This window comes from Ailuropoda melanoleuca, chromosome 14 (assembly GCF_002007445.2).
Source record: "Ailuropoda melanoleuca isolate Jingjing chromosome 14, ASM200744v2, whole genome shotgun sequence".
NCBI lineage: Eukaryota > Metazoa > Chordata > Mammalia > Carnivora > Ursidae > Ailuropoda > Ailuropoda melanoleuca.
Genome location: NC_048231.1, coordinates 97,579,325 through 97,596,316, shown reverse-complemented (window position 1 = coordinate 97,596,316; position 16,992 = coordinate 97,579,325). Strand labels below are relative to the sequence as shown.

Genomic DNA, 16,992 nt, shown 5'->3' with positions numbered 1-16,992 from the left:
CAGTGGCTCCAGGAGAAATTTTAAATTTCTAAGTAAACAGTGAAACTCAACATCTGTCAGATACCACACAGCCACTCAAAAGCAAAAGTGAATGCAAAGTCATGCCTAATACTATTCTTTGAAACTTTCTAAATTACAGTTTAATAAAGTAGAAGCTTCAGTTTCTTTCCAGAAGCTACATTTGAAACACTCAGTGCCCTTGTGTGGCTTTCTGTTGCCATGTTGGAGAGCACAGATAGGGAACATTGTATTCATTGCAGAAATATTCTAGAATGTTATTTTATAACAGTAAAGAAACTAGAACTACTTGAGAGCTGTAAGCTTTCATTTGCTTAAATAATCCAAATGAATAGAATATTGGATAAAAGGAATATTCTAATTTTTTTTAGTAAAATGAACATTTTAATTGTTTTAACAATCATGAAGGTGAAGCATTTCTAGAATCTCCTATCTTCATTATTTTTAAATGTGAGGACTGAATTTTATTTTTTGCTATAGTATAACAACTACCATTTGTTATATTTTATTCAGCAGGTACTAATTATGGACTTCACTTGATGTTTTCATTTTATCCTCTCCATAATCTGTGAGGGTAGATAGTAAGGCAGATAGATTACTATCCTGAGATTATGAAAGTGATAACTACGAGTGTTAGATAAGGATATAGATATATAATTAAATCACAGGTTCATTCAGTTGCTTATTCATTTGCTCACTGGATACTTATTGTCTGTATTAGATATTGGGCTTGAAAAGGAAGTTAAGAGGAACTTGCATGTATGAAAATATGAGAAGGAAAATAATGCATATCTGCACCAATTCTATCCTAATCTCTTTGATTACTGCCCTCCTTGTATGATAAGTACTTATATTGTCTTATTTGATCATTACAACAATGCTTCTGAGATCAGTATTCTTACTATTTTACAAATGAAGAAATAGGATTAAAGAGGGTTTTTTCCCCCTAAGTTAAAATAGTTAATAGTATAATCAAGTGTCAGCCTTCCGATCTCTTGTTCTAGTTCTAATATGAGTTTGTTAACACTTCAGAGAGCCATTTTGTTTATTTTTGGAACAAGCCTGATCATACCTGTTCGGATGTAAATCTGTTCTTTAATCATGGCTAAGAAAGTGCCCCTCCTCTTCTCTCCATGTTTCACATGTGGCCTCCCATGAGTGGCCAGGAGGAACAGGGTAAGTATCTTTAGCTATTGGAGAGGCCGTCGTTTTCTATCGCACAGTAGTTGGTATGTAGAACCTGTCTGAAGCCTTCAGGTAACACAGAGAGTTTACCTCGAATGCTTAGTCTAATACTTAACTGTTGTCAATAAGTTTAGAAGCTTTGGGATAGGGGCTCAGATGGATGGTTCATTTTCTACCGAGTTTCACTTTGTATAATCTTAAAACATTAGCTTTTGACCTGGAGTGGAGATTGTGGCCCCACTACTCAACTCCTAGTTCTATGTTTATTTTTCTAATTTGTGATTCTGAATCCATAAATACTTTCAGATTTGCATTATGTCACTAATTTTATAGGTTTGATAACTTGAAATGTTTTGTTTAGCAATGCAAGTGATAGAAAAAGCACATCTTTCAAGAAATCATTAGAATCCAGTCTTCAACCAAACATTGGTAGGCTTTTACATCAGCTTCTTTTCATGCAGTTACAATAATTGTCCACAGTTACTTCAGAATTATATATCTAATCGGGACATAATAGTTCTCTTGATATTACAAATGTTATTGCTTAGCAAGGAAATTATTTGATGTTGGAAAAAGGCGAAAATACTATGGCTTTATATGTATGCTGTGTTTTACATACGAGAAAGGGTTGTAAACTGAGGTGGAAATATCATGAAATAGAAAACAGCAAGAAATTATAATAAAAAGTTACTTATACTGCCATCATTCAAGGATAACCATCAACCCAGGATAACCATTTAGTAGGAGTGTATGCCTTCATTTAATCATTCTGTCAGTTTTTTTTTCATTCTTTGTTTTACAAAGTTACAGTCATACTGTAATAATGTTTTACAACCTGCTTTACCACTTAATTTTTAAAAAACCTACAAATGGTCTTCCTCCGTATGTACCATAATTATTTAAATTACTTCCTGTTTAGGGTATTTTACTTATTTCCTTTATTTATTTATCTTTTGCTTTTTTAATGATGCTATAGTGAAGAATTGCTCTGTCCATTAATACTTTTGTACATCTCATTGTTTGCTTAAAATAGATTCCTAAAAATGAAATTTGTGAATTTAAGATTATGATTCTGTGTCAAGGCATTTTATACATATTGCTAGATTAGAACATTATAAACATTTTAAACTCTTATTTGCATATAACTTATTAGCTTTGTTTTATTTTTAAGAGTACGAGGATGGTGATCTGTCATCTTGGATCAACAGGGAGAGGTTTCAGAACTACCTGACTGTGGATGGTTTCCTCTTGTATGAACTTGGAGACACTGGTAACAAGCATATATGCAACTCTCCGTCACTCTGCAGAATTTTCCTTAATTGATTTCTTAAATCTGATTCTGTAGGAAATGAATTTTAAGGTCTCTTTCATAATCTCCTTTCTTTTTAAGACCTGAATGCTAGTTCTTCTTCATGAGAATATAGACTAATATTAACAAAGAACAAACATTTGTATGGGGAACAAAGATGAGTTAGAAAAGGTTTACTAGTTAGAACTGATAGTGACAGGAAAAGCAGAGCCTGGATAATAAGGAAATGAAAAAAATAACCAGGAAGTTATATTAGGAGCTGTTTTGTAATAGGAGTTGGAATACAACTCATCACAACCTTTGAGGCCTATGTTTACTTGTGAGGAAAATATGGGCACCACACTGGCATGGTTCCTTAAAGTCGCAAGATTGAAAATGACAAGCAAAGTAAATACATTTATAGATGCAAAAGGAAAGCCATAAGAAGCTGACTGGAGGGTCTCAAGTAGATGTAAACTACCAAGGTTATAAGAAGCTATAACCACCTAAGTTTTAGGAGGAAGTGTTTTATAAATTTATAATGAATTACAGATGAGAAATAAATCATGGATATTACTGCCACGTTTGTTTTCATTCACAACTTCATGATAAGTGGGATGGAAATATAGTTTTAGATTTAAAGAACGGGAAAATTTTACTCAAGGTTCAATTTTTTATATGGGAAGTAGTGTGCATAGATTTTCCTCTTCATGGTTTCCTGCTTTTGAAGCTAATTAAGAATACAAATTAGAAATGTTCCGGTAGGTTCTCCTGTTATTTTCAAACTCTTAGGATACTTGTTCTGCTCCTGAGCCTGCTTGTTCATGTTGTGTGTCTGGTGACATTTCTGTCTTTGCTTATCCTTACTGAGGGAGGCATGTGCTTATCCTTACTGAGGGAGGCGTGTGTGAGCTCGGTATTGGAAGTTGATGTGGATACTGTCAAAGACTGTGGGTTTACTTTTGGATTCTTTCAGACCCATGTGAAGGGAAAGGGGGAACAATGTAGAAATATAGTAGTTTTGCTTTCAGTTCAGTAATCATAGGAGACAGCATGACCTTGAGGTCATTAAAATAGGCAGGTCTGGCTCTACTCAGATAGTTTCCTCTCCCGGATGAATTTGGGAAGAAGTTGATGTGGAATGTTCCTTTTTTCTATCCAACATAATTGTCCTTGTTCGGTTGTACTGCTGTGGCTCTGCTCCTGCTCACTGTCCCACCTGGCCACCCACCACACAAGCACAGAGATCCTGGCTCTCAGTGGTTTCAGACATTTCTTGTCTTTCTCGGAAGTCCTGGGGATGGCGGGTCCCTGTGTCTTCTGGCCCCACCTCATTCTCCGTCTCCTCTCACTCTGGTCTTTCCTCACTCTCCCTTCTCCAGCCACACTGACTTCTCGGTTTCTTAGAAAGGCCGTGCACCTTGCACCAATGCACCTTTATACCTGGAAGTGTATAGTTATTTCACATTCATCCATCAGACTCGGACCAAACGTTGCTTCCTAAGAAAATCTTTCACTGATCCCCTCAAACTACTTAAGTTTACTCTGTAGGACTCTTTCATAAACACCCTGTTCCTTTTCCTTCAGAGCTCTTCTCATTGTTAACCATACATTTTTTCTGTGTTGTAAATGATTTTTATAGATTTCTGTTGTTTTCCCTACTAGACTGTGCTTCCCACTGCTTCAGAGCTGTGTCTGTGTTCATCACTCTCCGGGTCTGTCCCATAGCTAATCAATGGTGATGCTTCACAGGTGTTCCCCTGGCCTAGAACAGAATACACACGCTGAGTTGCAGCATCTGGTCTTCTGACATCAGTACCAGTACCCTGGTTATTATGTCATGCTGTCTGCTAGAGGATGTTAGAGCTGAATGTCATTTATGTTGTGTTTAGGGTTAAATATATTTGTGTCAGTCTTGTTTTGTTTTGTGTACTATTACTGGCAAGGAGTGATGTGACCCATGGCACTGAAGGGAATAGCATGTAAAAATCCTTCTCTTGTTATATGTCATTCTTTTAGAACCACAGAATTAATAATAAGGTTTTTTATTAATAAAAAATTTATTTCTTAATGTCTTAGATTTTGACAAAGTACTCATTTTAGTCAGTTTGTGTGTACTGTGAAAACAGTACAATTTGAGTATATAAATTGTTAAGTATTTACTATTATTTACATTTGGGGGATGGAAGGTGGGAGGGGACCTCTCATTTCCAGTGGACTAATTCATTGATTCATTCTGCTGTGCATAACATGTAGGATAATTGGAATTAAATTCTAGAAACTATTTACTAATTCCCGATTCACAGCTACAATAATAACTGAAAAGTCTGTGTAATGAGGGCTATTGAATTTAGATATGTCATTCTTAATTTCAGGAAAGCTTGTGGCTATTGCAGTTATTGATGAGAAAAATACATCAATTGAACATACCAGGTATAGTGTCTTGAAATAGTTTTAAGCTTCACATACCATCTAATTCAGACTGTATGTACATGGCTTCAGATAAACTTGATATAGTATCTTACTTTTCTCTCAGTATTAGATAAGGCAGCAGATATTATAATTGAAAAATGATAATGTATTTTTGAAGTGAAGAGATGAAATATTCGTGTATTCTTTCACAGATTAAAATCAGTTATTCAGGAAGTTGCGAGAGATTACAGAGACCAGTTCCACAGGTAGGTGCTTGCTTCAGGAACAGTCCTTTATCTTTGTTTAATTAGATTTTGTAATATAGTAAAGCAAAAGTGGTACTGTTCTATGCTTTCAAAGGTGAATCAAGATACTGAAGTGAATTATAGTATGTTGCATTTCAGTGTGAATTGTTTGGACTTGCTATTGTCATACAAGTAAAAAAAAAAAAACTTTATGACTTGGATCATACTTGCTTCTTGATGGGATTTGGATACATTTGTTGTAAGGAAATATAGACAAGTACTCATGCATTTGAGATAAAGTTAAATGAGCAATCACAAGTTAGATACAGACAGATGATGATTATAACATCAGAGAACTCGGAGAATAGCTAAATATAAAAAAATAAGTAATCTTGGTGCTTTGTGCCAAATCATTCTGTTTGTTGCTGCCATAAGAGACAGTCTATAAATTTGTTATATTATTTAATTATTCCTTTTTTATTCTGAGTCTGCTAATGATCTATCAGTGATATATATTTATATTTCTCCTGTTACATAGTATAAGCACCTTCTTATTAGTCCTTTTGTAAACAAAATTGGTCATTTTATTTTAGTTAGAAATGCTAATATTGCCCTGCATTTTAAATATATAGAGAGTAGAAATATCTTAGAATTTAATTAATTTTACTCATATGTATTTATATCTCAGAAGCCAGTAGAATTATACTCTTTTCTACATTTATTTTATGTGATTTGTATGTTAAATGTTTACAGTGTTTACATGCTTACCAAGCCCTGAAGTTCAGTTCTTGGTACATATTTACCTTGTTTTGTATCTAATAGTGCTCTCTTTTTTTCTTTTGGTTATTGTTGTTGGTTAGGGATTTTCAGTTTGGCCATATGGATGGAAATGACTATATAAATACCTTGCTGATGGAGTAAGTAAAATTCCAAAAGATTAAATTATTTTGCTGTCAATTCTGTCAATTTTTAAATGTCTGTTTCTGAGACACCTTTAAAAGCATTACTTAGCTGGGGGAAAGAAGTGAACTTTTCATCTATGCTGATGCAGATATTCTCCCATCAAATATCTTTAGTTTTTAAATCTAAATTTGAAACTCACTGAACTTTAATATTGCTTTATATTAAAAAATGTATCTCTCAGTTCCATGTTAAAAATTTATCTCTAAATTTCGTATATTTTGGAAAGAAGACAGCAGTCAAAACTTATAAATTTTATAGTTTCTGTTTAACACACAGCTTACCTTAAGTTCAGTTTCAGTGTGTAAATATAATTTAGGTAGGAACTTTTTACATTCAAGAATTAACTGCTATACAGAAGAATTTATTTTAACAGAGTAAAAATAACTTTATAGGGTAGGGAAAATACACAGTTTTAAAATAATTCCATCAGTTATGTTTATGACATAAAAATCTGATTTGTTACTTCAAAAAGTTGTTATTAGAAAACATTTATCATACTTATACTAAATTAATTTCAAATAAGAACCTACTCTATGCAGTACACATTTAGTGAATATTTACTGTATGTCACACACTGTGTTTGGTACTGTTGATACAGAAAATGAGTGGAGTCCTTGTCTTCAGATGCTTGTATTCTGCTGTGTAAGACAACATAGTAATTGCAAAACTGTATGAAAAGGTCTTTGTAGTAGAGGGTTCTGGAAACATATAGGCTCCCACCCACACCCCATTGCACACAAAGGTGGAAGGGTTCAGAAAATGTTTGCCAGAGGAGGTAGTAGTGAAGAGAAGTTACCTGCAAGAAGAATGCCTGTAAAAATAACTGTTGGTTATAAAGAGTATGGCAGACCTTGTAGAAACCTAAGAAAAATTGTTACAGTATAAATCTCACAAAAGGGGACACTCTGTAGTAGAAATATATTTTTAACAGGATTTTTACAGTATATATAGTAGGGACTTTGGTAGAACCATTTCTTATGTCCTTTAAGGCAAGCCAGCATTCACTATTGGCAAGAGGCTAAAGCACTTTGGGTCCAATAAACAATTCCTTGATCCAGGATCATATTCAGAATATGTACAGATGGATGGATATTCTTTCATGAGTATGATTGTTTTGTGAGTTGTGAGACAGCAGAAATTTTGAACTCTAGTTGTGGTCCGAGAACAACAATAATCTCTACCACCAACACCTTGTTGTGTTGTTTTGTTTGTTTTTTATTCATATTTTTGCTTTTTTTTTTTTTTTCGGAAGAAGAGAAAGCATATGATGATGGTTATGTGATGATAATTGAAAGTCCTCATTGAGCCCTTAATTCTGTGACCGACACTGGATTGAGTGGTCAATAGGTATTTTTTAACTTTTACAATAACTCAGTAAGGTGTAGGTACTAATATTTCCATTTTATATAGATGAGGAAATTGAAATTTCTTAGAAGAAACTCAAGGAAGTTAAATAATATGCCAAAGGATGCCCAACAAGTAAGTTTAAGAGATCCAGTTCTCAAATCCAGATCTCTCTCACTCCAAAGCTCTTCCGTGACATTAATATTGTCAGAGAAATTAGTGGAATTTAATAGGTTTAATTCCTAAAGTATGAACTTAGGGCAAATACATGATATTATGTAAGATCATTACACAGCAGCACTATGTTTTTTACATTGTCTCAAAATAAATAGGGTACTGGCAGACCCTAAATCTGTTCAATTGTTTTGTTTTGGGTTTTTGTAAATATAATAGGGAATAGGATAAAATGATACTTTCTATTTCCATCATTACTCAAATTGAATTATTTCACAACAGATAGTTTCTAGTTCCACTGTGTATTCAACTTTTTTTATAATATGTATTTTTATAGGCAGGCCAAGTTCTGATCCATTCTGTTAAAATAGAATTTTTTTTGCTACTTATGCATTATTATAACTAGTAACTGAACTGCCGTAAATCAAAAAGTTGTCTTTTGTATTTTTATGAACAAGAGCGAAGCTAGGTTTTTTGTTTTTTTTTTTAATTATATAGTCAGCTAACTGTTGCCTAATAATAATACTGGATAATCAACTACCCTGATACCCAGTGACTTCAAGCTGTAATATGTATTCTCACTCACCTGGGCTTGGCTGATGCTGACTGGGCACAGATAGATGTGGCTCCAAACTGCCACTGAGATACAGGTCTGCGCAGTCTTGCATGTCCTGACCCTGGAAGGATATTTCCCTGGGGAGTCGTCGTGTAGCAATCACAGAAACACAGGAAGGCAGGCCTAGCCACGCACACACATTTCAAGCCTCTGCTTGAGTCACGTCTGTTAACCTTCCCCTTGGCCAAGTCACACGGCTGAGCCCAACATCCGGAGTCACATGAACATGTGTTGCCTAACTGGGAAAAAGGTGTTGCGTGGGGAGGGTAGAAAATTAGGAGCAAGAGGGCACTCTGCTGGACTCCATTACTTGTGTGGTGATCATACAGTGGTGTGAACTGCTTCTGCTGCAGAGTTTTGTACTTTTGCAGAGTATTTTCCTATAGACATACCAATAACCATAAACCCCTGTGCAGGTGACATACAGAATTAAGCACCTTCCTTCCTTTTATGATCATGCCACAACCTATCCTTGAAAGGAAAAAAATTAATTATTTCAATTAAATGACACCTATTAGTCACGTTTTCTGTCTGCAAACTGATGTCTGTGAATCAGTGACGCACTTCCTAAGGATGCGGCGGAATATGTGGTGGGATAGCGGGAGCTCAGAAAACTTGCAGTTTTCTATTCATTGAACATAAGGTACTGTGCTGAATATATAACTTGAGTTTTCTCACATAATTTTTACAACAAAATAGGTACCCTTACACTACTCACCTTTTATTCATTTATACAAGAAAAACATGAGGCTTAAAAAACCGAATTATGGGAAAGCCGCAGGCTTGAACATAAGCAGTGTAACTCCAGAGACCCTGCTCTTCCCTATCTTGTTTCCTCAGTGCCGCTTAACTGAGTTGTGTGTGACCAACACTGGTGGGATATGGATGGCAAGGAATAAGATTGCCCAGAAATTGGCACTTCATGCATAATAATTTTTAGTTTAATCATAAATACTTAGCTGTCTGATATTATATATTAGAATGTTTTCTTTCCCGCTTCTTTTTTTTTTTTTAAGAGAGAGCAAGTGGGAGGGAGGGTGGAGGAGGGGCAGAGGGAGAGAATCTCCAGGCATCTCCCCTCTGAGTGTGGTGCCCAGTACGGGGCTCAGTCTCACCACCCAGAGATCATGACCTGAGCTGAAATCAAGAGTCAGACGCTTAACTGACTGAGCCACCCAGGTGCCCTAAAATGTTTTTCATATAATCTTAATTTAGCTATTTTTTATTTTTTTATTTTTTTTTTAAGATTTTATTTATTTATTTGACAGAAATAGAGACAGCCAGCGAGAGAGGGAACACAAGCAGGGGGAGTGGGAGAGGAAGAAGCAGGCTCATAGCGGAGGAGCCTGATGTGGGGCTTGACTCCAGAACGCCAGGATCACGCCCTGAGCCGAAGGCAGACGCTTAACCGCTGTGCCACCCAGGCGCCCCTAATTTAGCTATTTTTTAAACTGATGCACAATTAGAAGTTTTCTTCATGTAGACAAAGGGAGACAGAGCTATTAATATGGCTTCCTCCTTTTGTGATTATAGTTACTTAGATATAATATAAACGAATATCAGAATATTTGTTATCTCTGTGTTTTAATGTGTATTTTGATTTCTTTGTTTTTTTGTTTTCAGTGAACTGAAAGTCCCAACTGTGGTTGTACTGAATACTTCAAACCAACAGTACTTCTTACTAGACAGACAGATTAAGAATGCCGAGGACATGGTGCAGTTCATTAATAACATCTTGGATGGCACAGTAGAGGTGAGTCGTTCACTTCCATTTCAAAAGGACAATGGGAGGAGGTCGAGGAGAAACAAGCTTTCTAATTTTCCTCTGATTCTGAAAGGAAGAGTCATCACCTGGGGTGAGGGGCAGTCCTCCCCACCTTGCTTCTCTCACATCACAGAGCCACATTCTCAGAGACATAGAAGGTTCTTCTATGGAAGAGGCTGCTTATGGGTGGAAATGTCTCTTTCAGGGTTATTTGGAAGACATTTTTGGTTGTCACAGTGAGTGGGAGGTGTCATTGCCGTTTGGAGTAGGGCTTGGATGCTGAGAGGTCTGCAGTGTGCCCAGCTATCTCAGTAGTGAACCTTCCTGGCCCTTAACTTTTCTGGGTTCAAGAGTCTAATTGGATTAAGTTATTCAGATTGCTTTTCTAAGAAAACCTGTGAGTTAAACCACTGTTTCTTAAGAGATAAGGAAATGTACTGAGAATTGGAGCCTCAGTGGAGAGTTCCAAATCCAATCATATAAAATATTTCTCAGAAATAATGAATGGAGAAAGGATGAATACCTACCATTTACATCGACATGGATGGAACTGGAAGGTATTATGTTCAGTGAAATAAATCAAGCAGGGAAAGACAATTATCATATGGTTTCACTCATATGTGGAATATAAGAAATAGCACAGAGGACCATACAGAAAGGGAGGGAAAACTGAATGGGAAGAAACTGGAGAGGGAGACAAACCATGAGAGGCTCTTGACTCCAGGAAACAAACTGAAGGTTGCGGAAAAGGAGGTAGATGGGGGGATGTGGTGACCGGGTAATGGGTATTAAGGACCGCACATGATGTGATGAGCACTGGGTGTTATTCACAACTATTGAATTAGTGAACACTACATCAAAAATTAATGATGTACTGTGTATTGGCTAATTGAATTTAAATTTTAAAAAAAGAAATAATGAATGGATAGTCTTAACTTCCCATCTTACTGCAGTGTAATTCAGACTGTGGGTTGTGATCCACATTACAGGGCCATGAAGTTACATCACATTGCGACCAGCATGCTTCTTACTTCAACAGACTAGAATAAAGTAGAAAAGATAAGAGACTTCTAGGCTTTTATGCAGTTAAGTTACTATTTTGTGAGAGTTTTGTTTCAGCTTTTACAAACTTTATTTGAAAGTTGGCTCACAGAATAACAAGCATTTCTTTGTTGGAAACAATTGCTTAGTAGGAATCTCATATCTGTGAAAGTAATACTTACTGAAATGAAACTCACCTCTCTGAGGGAGAACTCTTCTATGTGTAAGTTAGTGAAACCCAGTTCAAACTGTTCAACAACAAAGAGAGCCTCACATAGTTTGGAAATTCAGGCAATGAGCCAGACTTCAGGGACGGCCAAATGCAGGGATTTGATAGATTTTCATCAGGAATTTTTCTCTCTGCCTTTCAGCACTTTTGGGTGGGGTAGGGGTGGAGGGGGGCTTCATTTTTAGGGAGACTCTCCCTACACAGTAGCAAAGATATCCTGCAACAACTTGAGTTTAACAGGCTCAGCTGAACTCTGAAATTAGGCAGGCCTGGACGGCTGGGTCAGCCTCAGCCGGGCTGCTTGGAGTATGAAGGGGGACTGAATTCCTCACAAGAGAATCCGAGTGTGTTCACATGAGAAAGCAGGTGAGACAGAAAAACAGTAAATATGTACTGCATGGCTCTTTCAGGTACTTTTTGTCATCTCCTGGAGTCAACCCTTGACCTGCAGTGGTAAGATTATATAACAGAAAAATGAAGTCATGGTACTTAAATAACAATTTGATTGGTTTTTTTTGCTTTTTTTCCTGTTAAACTTAAGGCCCAAGGAGGTGATAGCATTTTGCAGAGATTGAAAAGAATAGTATTTGATGCCAAATCTACTGTTGTGGTGAGTTGTGACAGTTTGCTTAGTGTCATTGATAATTGGGAATATGTGGGTGTATAGTTGCTTTATGTCTAATGGAGGTGAAATTTCAAAGGATTAGGTAAAAATGCATCTTTAAAAGATAAGAACTAGTCCATATTTACATTAAGAAATACATTCTTCAGGGGGAATTAAATTTCTCTGATTACTCATTTCTTTGTGATTGGTGAGTTAACTGGAGTTCAGAATCCGTTACCTCTGACATGGCTTAAAAGTGTTTTTGAGTCTCTTCTCCTTTTGCCCTTTTCAGTCACTGGATCTGAATCTGCTTCAGCTCTCGGTCAGCTTGACAGCAGAGGCAATCCTAGATTTGTTGGAGCCTTAAACTTAGTTCTAGTTCTCTTCTTGAGCTACTTACTCCATGGGTGTCTTCATTAAGGCCAGAAGCAGTCGTCAAAGTAGAAATCCTCAAAATTGGCCCTTACGACCCTGTGTCCAGCTGCTGCTCTAACTTCCACGTGGTTTCCTCACTTCCTCTTGCCCCATCTCCCATCCATTCTGCGTACCGCCAGACAATGAATATGACTAAAATAGTCCATTTTGGTCACTTTCCTTCCCTTTTCCAGTGACCCACGTGCGAACACTCTGCATTTCAGATGGTCTCATTATTTTCTGAATTCTGCCGAAGCTTCCCTGGTGCTTGATGCTAGTGCTCCCACTGCCTCATTCTTACTCACGCTTAAATTTCTGCATCAAAACACCTTTATTCTGGGAAGTCTTCCTCCGTTACCTCAATCCAAAGTGACCTTGCCGTCCTCTGAACGTGCCTACGTAGCTCTCGCGTTACCGTCGTGAGCCGTAGAGCATAGTAGGGTTGCAAAACCTATGCAGTAAAATTGCTTTTACTTCTCTGAGAACTAAGGAGATTGTGTATAAACTGAGGGAAATTAAGTTAATGTGGCTTTACTACTAACCAGGAAGTAAAAAATATGTAAGATGTCATGTGAAGAGGAATGTGGATGTGCCTTCTTTATGGTAAATGACCAGCCTTCTCAGTGAGCAGGTTCCTGGAGTCCGGGCTACAACGCCAAAGCTGTTGGGCACATAGGTGCCATCTCCAGAGAGACCTTTGTGGTTAATGTGAGGAAAATAAATGTCTTTAGAAAAGGTTATAAAGTATTTGGTGCCTTTTTCTGCTGCTGGTAGCTGGTTCCACACACACACACGTAAAATTTCGCTCTCTTACAGTGTCTTTAACATGGTAGCTACTGCAGAAATACTGACATTGAGCCATTGGAACTAAAAGCAAGTTGAATGGTAGCAAGAGGAAGAACTTTGCAGTGGTTCTAAAATCGTTCATGTGTTTTATACCAGAATACATAGGAGGAGAACTGAATTGTGATTTTCTTCCCACAGTCTATCTTCAAGAGCTCTCCACTTATGGGCTGCTTTCTCTTCGGCCTCCCACTGGGGGTCATCAGTATCATGTGCTATGGCATCTACACAGCTGACACCGATGGAGGCTATATAGAAGAACGATATGAAGTATCCAAAAGTGAAATTGAAAGCCAAGAACCAACAGAAGAAAGCAAAGAACAGGAGCCAAGGAGTGGAGACACCCTAGTGCCTACAGTGCAAGGACCCAAAGATGTATTAGAAAAGAAAAAAGATTGAAACTTTGCTAGTGTAGAATATTTGATAGGATTTCAAATTATTAAAGAACCTATTTATTGAACTTAGACATTTAATCGTGATCTTTACAAAAGAGAATATGTTATTTGTATTTTGCTAATATCAACTTGCATGGATTAAAGTAGTCCTTCATAAATGGGGAAATGTTTGGCGCGAAGAGATGAAATGTTTGTCCTAAAAAAAATCAAGACACTCCATCAGAGTTCACCTTATAGATGTTATATAGCAGATCAGTTCTTTTGCATGTTTCTCTATCTGAGTATTCTGTGACACAATTAAGATTCTTGGGCAGAATATTTAAATTGGTCAGTCAGGTAGAAGATACATGCTTGATAAAGAAAAACAATACCTTCACCTCCTACCATTCATTCTCCTCATATATTTTAGATAAGATTTACATGGGGAAAATGAAGTCTTTAAAATTTAGGCACTTTAAGGAGAACTAACACCTTTTTCCATGGATGAAATTAAGATTATGACTTAAAAATAATTTGGTTTTATATAGCATAGCAATTTTATTTTTAGTTATTTTTAAAGGAGAGGAAATGTTCCTTTTTAACTTTATACTCAGTTACATTATGAAAATTTCATATGGGTCTATATAGTGGGGAAAAAAAGAGTCTTATGTTTGATCTTTGCAAAATAATGGATTTGATTGGAACACTGATTTCAAACCATGCCCTGGGACATGCTTTTAGCAGGTGTCTTAGTGATCACTGTAGAAGGGGGAGGGTCTCTGTTTTATATATTGGAATTTCTTCTAAAAATTTCCTTTGAGAAAAAGCTCCTGCTGCTTTTTAAAAAGTAATATATATCATATTTTTTATGTTTATGGTATGGTAACTTATGCGTGTATCTGTGTGTATATATATGTGTACACACACAATATATTTACATATACATATATAAAATTTGACATATGTCTGTTATGTAATATTATGGGCATGTGTATGTTCATAATGAGTAATGAGTGACATAATCAGCCTGTCCACAAAATTTATGATAATCCAGTAATTAAGAGATCTGCCAATTACCGTTTCCAGCCTCTCAGTTCTGACTCCCATTTCAGCCAGTGACCTCCCATCTTCTTTCTATAATGATATAATATAGGAATTCTATCCCAGTAATGTATAAAAATTGGCCTTGTTTTTAGCAACATTATGGTGTGTTTATTGTAGATTATTTTTGAGTCCTTCCTTTTTAGCTAAGTTTAGGATTTTTACTAGATGACCATATTTTGGGTGATGATTAGTATATGTGCTGCCGAAGCAAGCACATTGGGTGATGATTAGAATGATTTTTATTAAACACTGAAAAATGGTTAATCACTGTAAAAATATGCAACTCATGGTCCTGATATTGAAGTTGTGTAGGGCATTGGTCCTCAAGGCAGCTGTTGGTTACTTCTGATGCCATGCTGATCACAGCTAAACCGAAGCTTGTATCTAAGAACTAAGAAGTTACTAGCAATTGTTTTATTGTATCCATGTGCTCTTTTAGCATATCATAATTAAGTGCTATTAATTTAACAAGTAGATTCGTCTCTAAAGAGTAATGAGGGGTTCTTTTGGAGGATAAATATTAATGTTCCAGTGGTCAAGCTTGTTTTGCAGCAGTGAGAAAAGCTTAGGTGAGTACAGTGCCTCCCGTGAGTCTAATCTAGTAAGGAAAGTAAAGCTTAGTCTCCGCCAGGGACAGTAGAAAATTATAGAAAATGCCATGGTTTTCTTCTTCATGTTTATCATTATCAGATGTCCGTCATCTGCACCTTTTTGGCCTTGTCAGTTATCACTTACAAATGAAAGACCTCAGTAGAGAAAGAAAAGTTAAAGCTCAGTATGTATCAACAAACAAAAGTCCAGCTATCTTTGTATTCTGAGATTTGCTTGTCAATAAGTTAATGCCTTAGGTCTCTGTTACCTTTTTCACAGCTCTCTGTGTTGCCCTATATTCTATTTGTGTTTCCAAAGTGTGTCTGTTAGGAAAACAAAATGTGTAGATGGTTTATAAGTGAATAATTTTCTTTCTTTTCGCATTGAATTTTGCTTTTTTATTTGTTTCTACTTTAGGATGTTATTAGACTTCTCACAAAACAAATTTAAAATTTTTGTTCACTAGTATGCTTTTCCCTTTAATATGGTATTAGCACTTAACTAGGAATGCTATTTTCATTTCAGGAAAAACTACTCCCAAAGTTAATTTCTTAATGAATCTCGTAGCAGAATATAGATGTCCTAATTCACTGGTGGGTCATCTTATGACTACATATTAATGAGAGTATCCTTCAGTAAGTTGGAGTTTTGCTTTTTCTTTCAGTTGCAATAAAATTCTATTTCTAAATCCTAAAATTCAGAATTCTAGATGGCTTCTGTTGCTGAATCTAGTGCTCAGACAATATTTAATTATATTTCAGAGAAAGAAAGTACATGTTTTTATCAAGCTATGCACCTCATTATAGCTTGCAGTCCTTTTTGTTTTCTTCATCATACACATTAATATTTCTCTAGCTACTTTACCTGAAACTTGTTTGAGGTGTATTAGACCTGAATCTTTACTTTCTTCCTTGCCCCTAGTACTTTCCTGGTATCTGACTTAGAAACAGCATTAAGAGCCAAATGTCTAGAGGTTGAAAGAACCTATATGAGTAGTAAAACAACTGTATTATTTTTGTTTAGTGGATTTTTTGTTGATGTTTCTTGTGTTTTGCTTCAGGGGCTTTTTTGGTTTGGGTTTGCCAAAAAGCAATTTACATATTTTCATTGTTGCTTCATGTGATACGGAAGTAGGACAGGGAAAACTACTTAGCTGTTCTTATTATGCAGATATTGTTCAAATAAACCAGGGTGGGATATTAAGACTATCAATTAATTGGTGGGATTAGGTTTGCCATTTTATTTTTATAAATATATATTTTTTCTGAATGTGTCTGAGTCCAAGAGTGGGCAAAAAATAATTTTCTACTTTGGACTAAATCTATAAAGGTTTTTGAAAGTGTATTACTAACTTGTTGAATTCATGAAGTCTTGCCTTCAGGCAATCAATTGTAAACCTTTGATTTTCTAAAATAAATTTCAATTGAAAACATGTAGTCGTTTTATTATTTTTACTATTTATATTCTGTTTTCAACACTAAGAGTTCCTTGTGCAGGCACAGAGGACAGCTAAGACTGATCTTCCACAAATTATTTTTCCTTTTATTAAACTGTAAGTTATTTGTCATTATAAAAACATAATGAGTTTAAACAGACTTGAGAAAGATCAGATTGTTATCTAATCCCCTTACAGATAAAGAACCTGAGATTCATAGGTTATATATATTTTGTATTTGTAAAACCTGATTATTTTTAAACATTAATTGCAGGGTTTGGAGTTGGAATAATTGGACTTGAGTCTGTGATTAACGGCTACATTGTGATCTTGGACACAGCACAACC

General features: G+C 35.9%; 1 protein-coding gene across 2 annotated transcripts in view; it reads left to right on the top strand.

Annotated features, from left to right (window-relative positions):
* The window catches only part of TMX3 (thioredoxin related transmembrane protein 3), a 44,650-nt gene extending 28,008 nt beyond the window's left edge, over positions 1-16,642 (top strand). For both annotated transcript variants that reach the window (XM_034642249.1, XM_034642250.1), the window contains 7 exons: positions 2,375-2,473; positions 4,867-4,924; positions 5,116-5,169; positions 6,009-6,065; positions 9,869-9,998; positions 11,822-11,890; positions 13,283-16,642. In XM_034642249.1, the coding sequence (XP_034498140.1) occupies positions 2,375-2,473; positions 4,867-4,924; positions 5,116-5,169; positions 6,009-6,065; positions 9,869-9,998; positions 11,822-11,890; positions 13,283-13,540 (725 nt within the window). In that variant the 3' untranslated portion in view covers positions 13,541-16,642. The remainder of the gene's footprint in view (positions 1-2,374; positions 2,474-4,866; positions 4,925-5,115; positions 5,170-6,008; positions 6,066-9,868; positions 9,999-11,821; positions 11,891-13,282) is intronic.
* Positions 16,643-16,992: the final 350 nt, after the last annotated feature.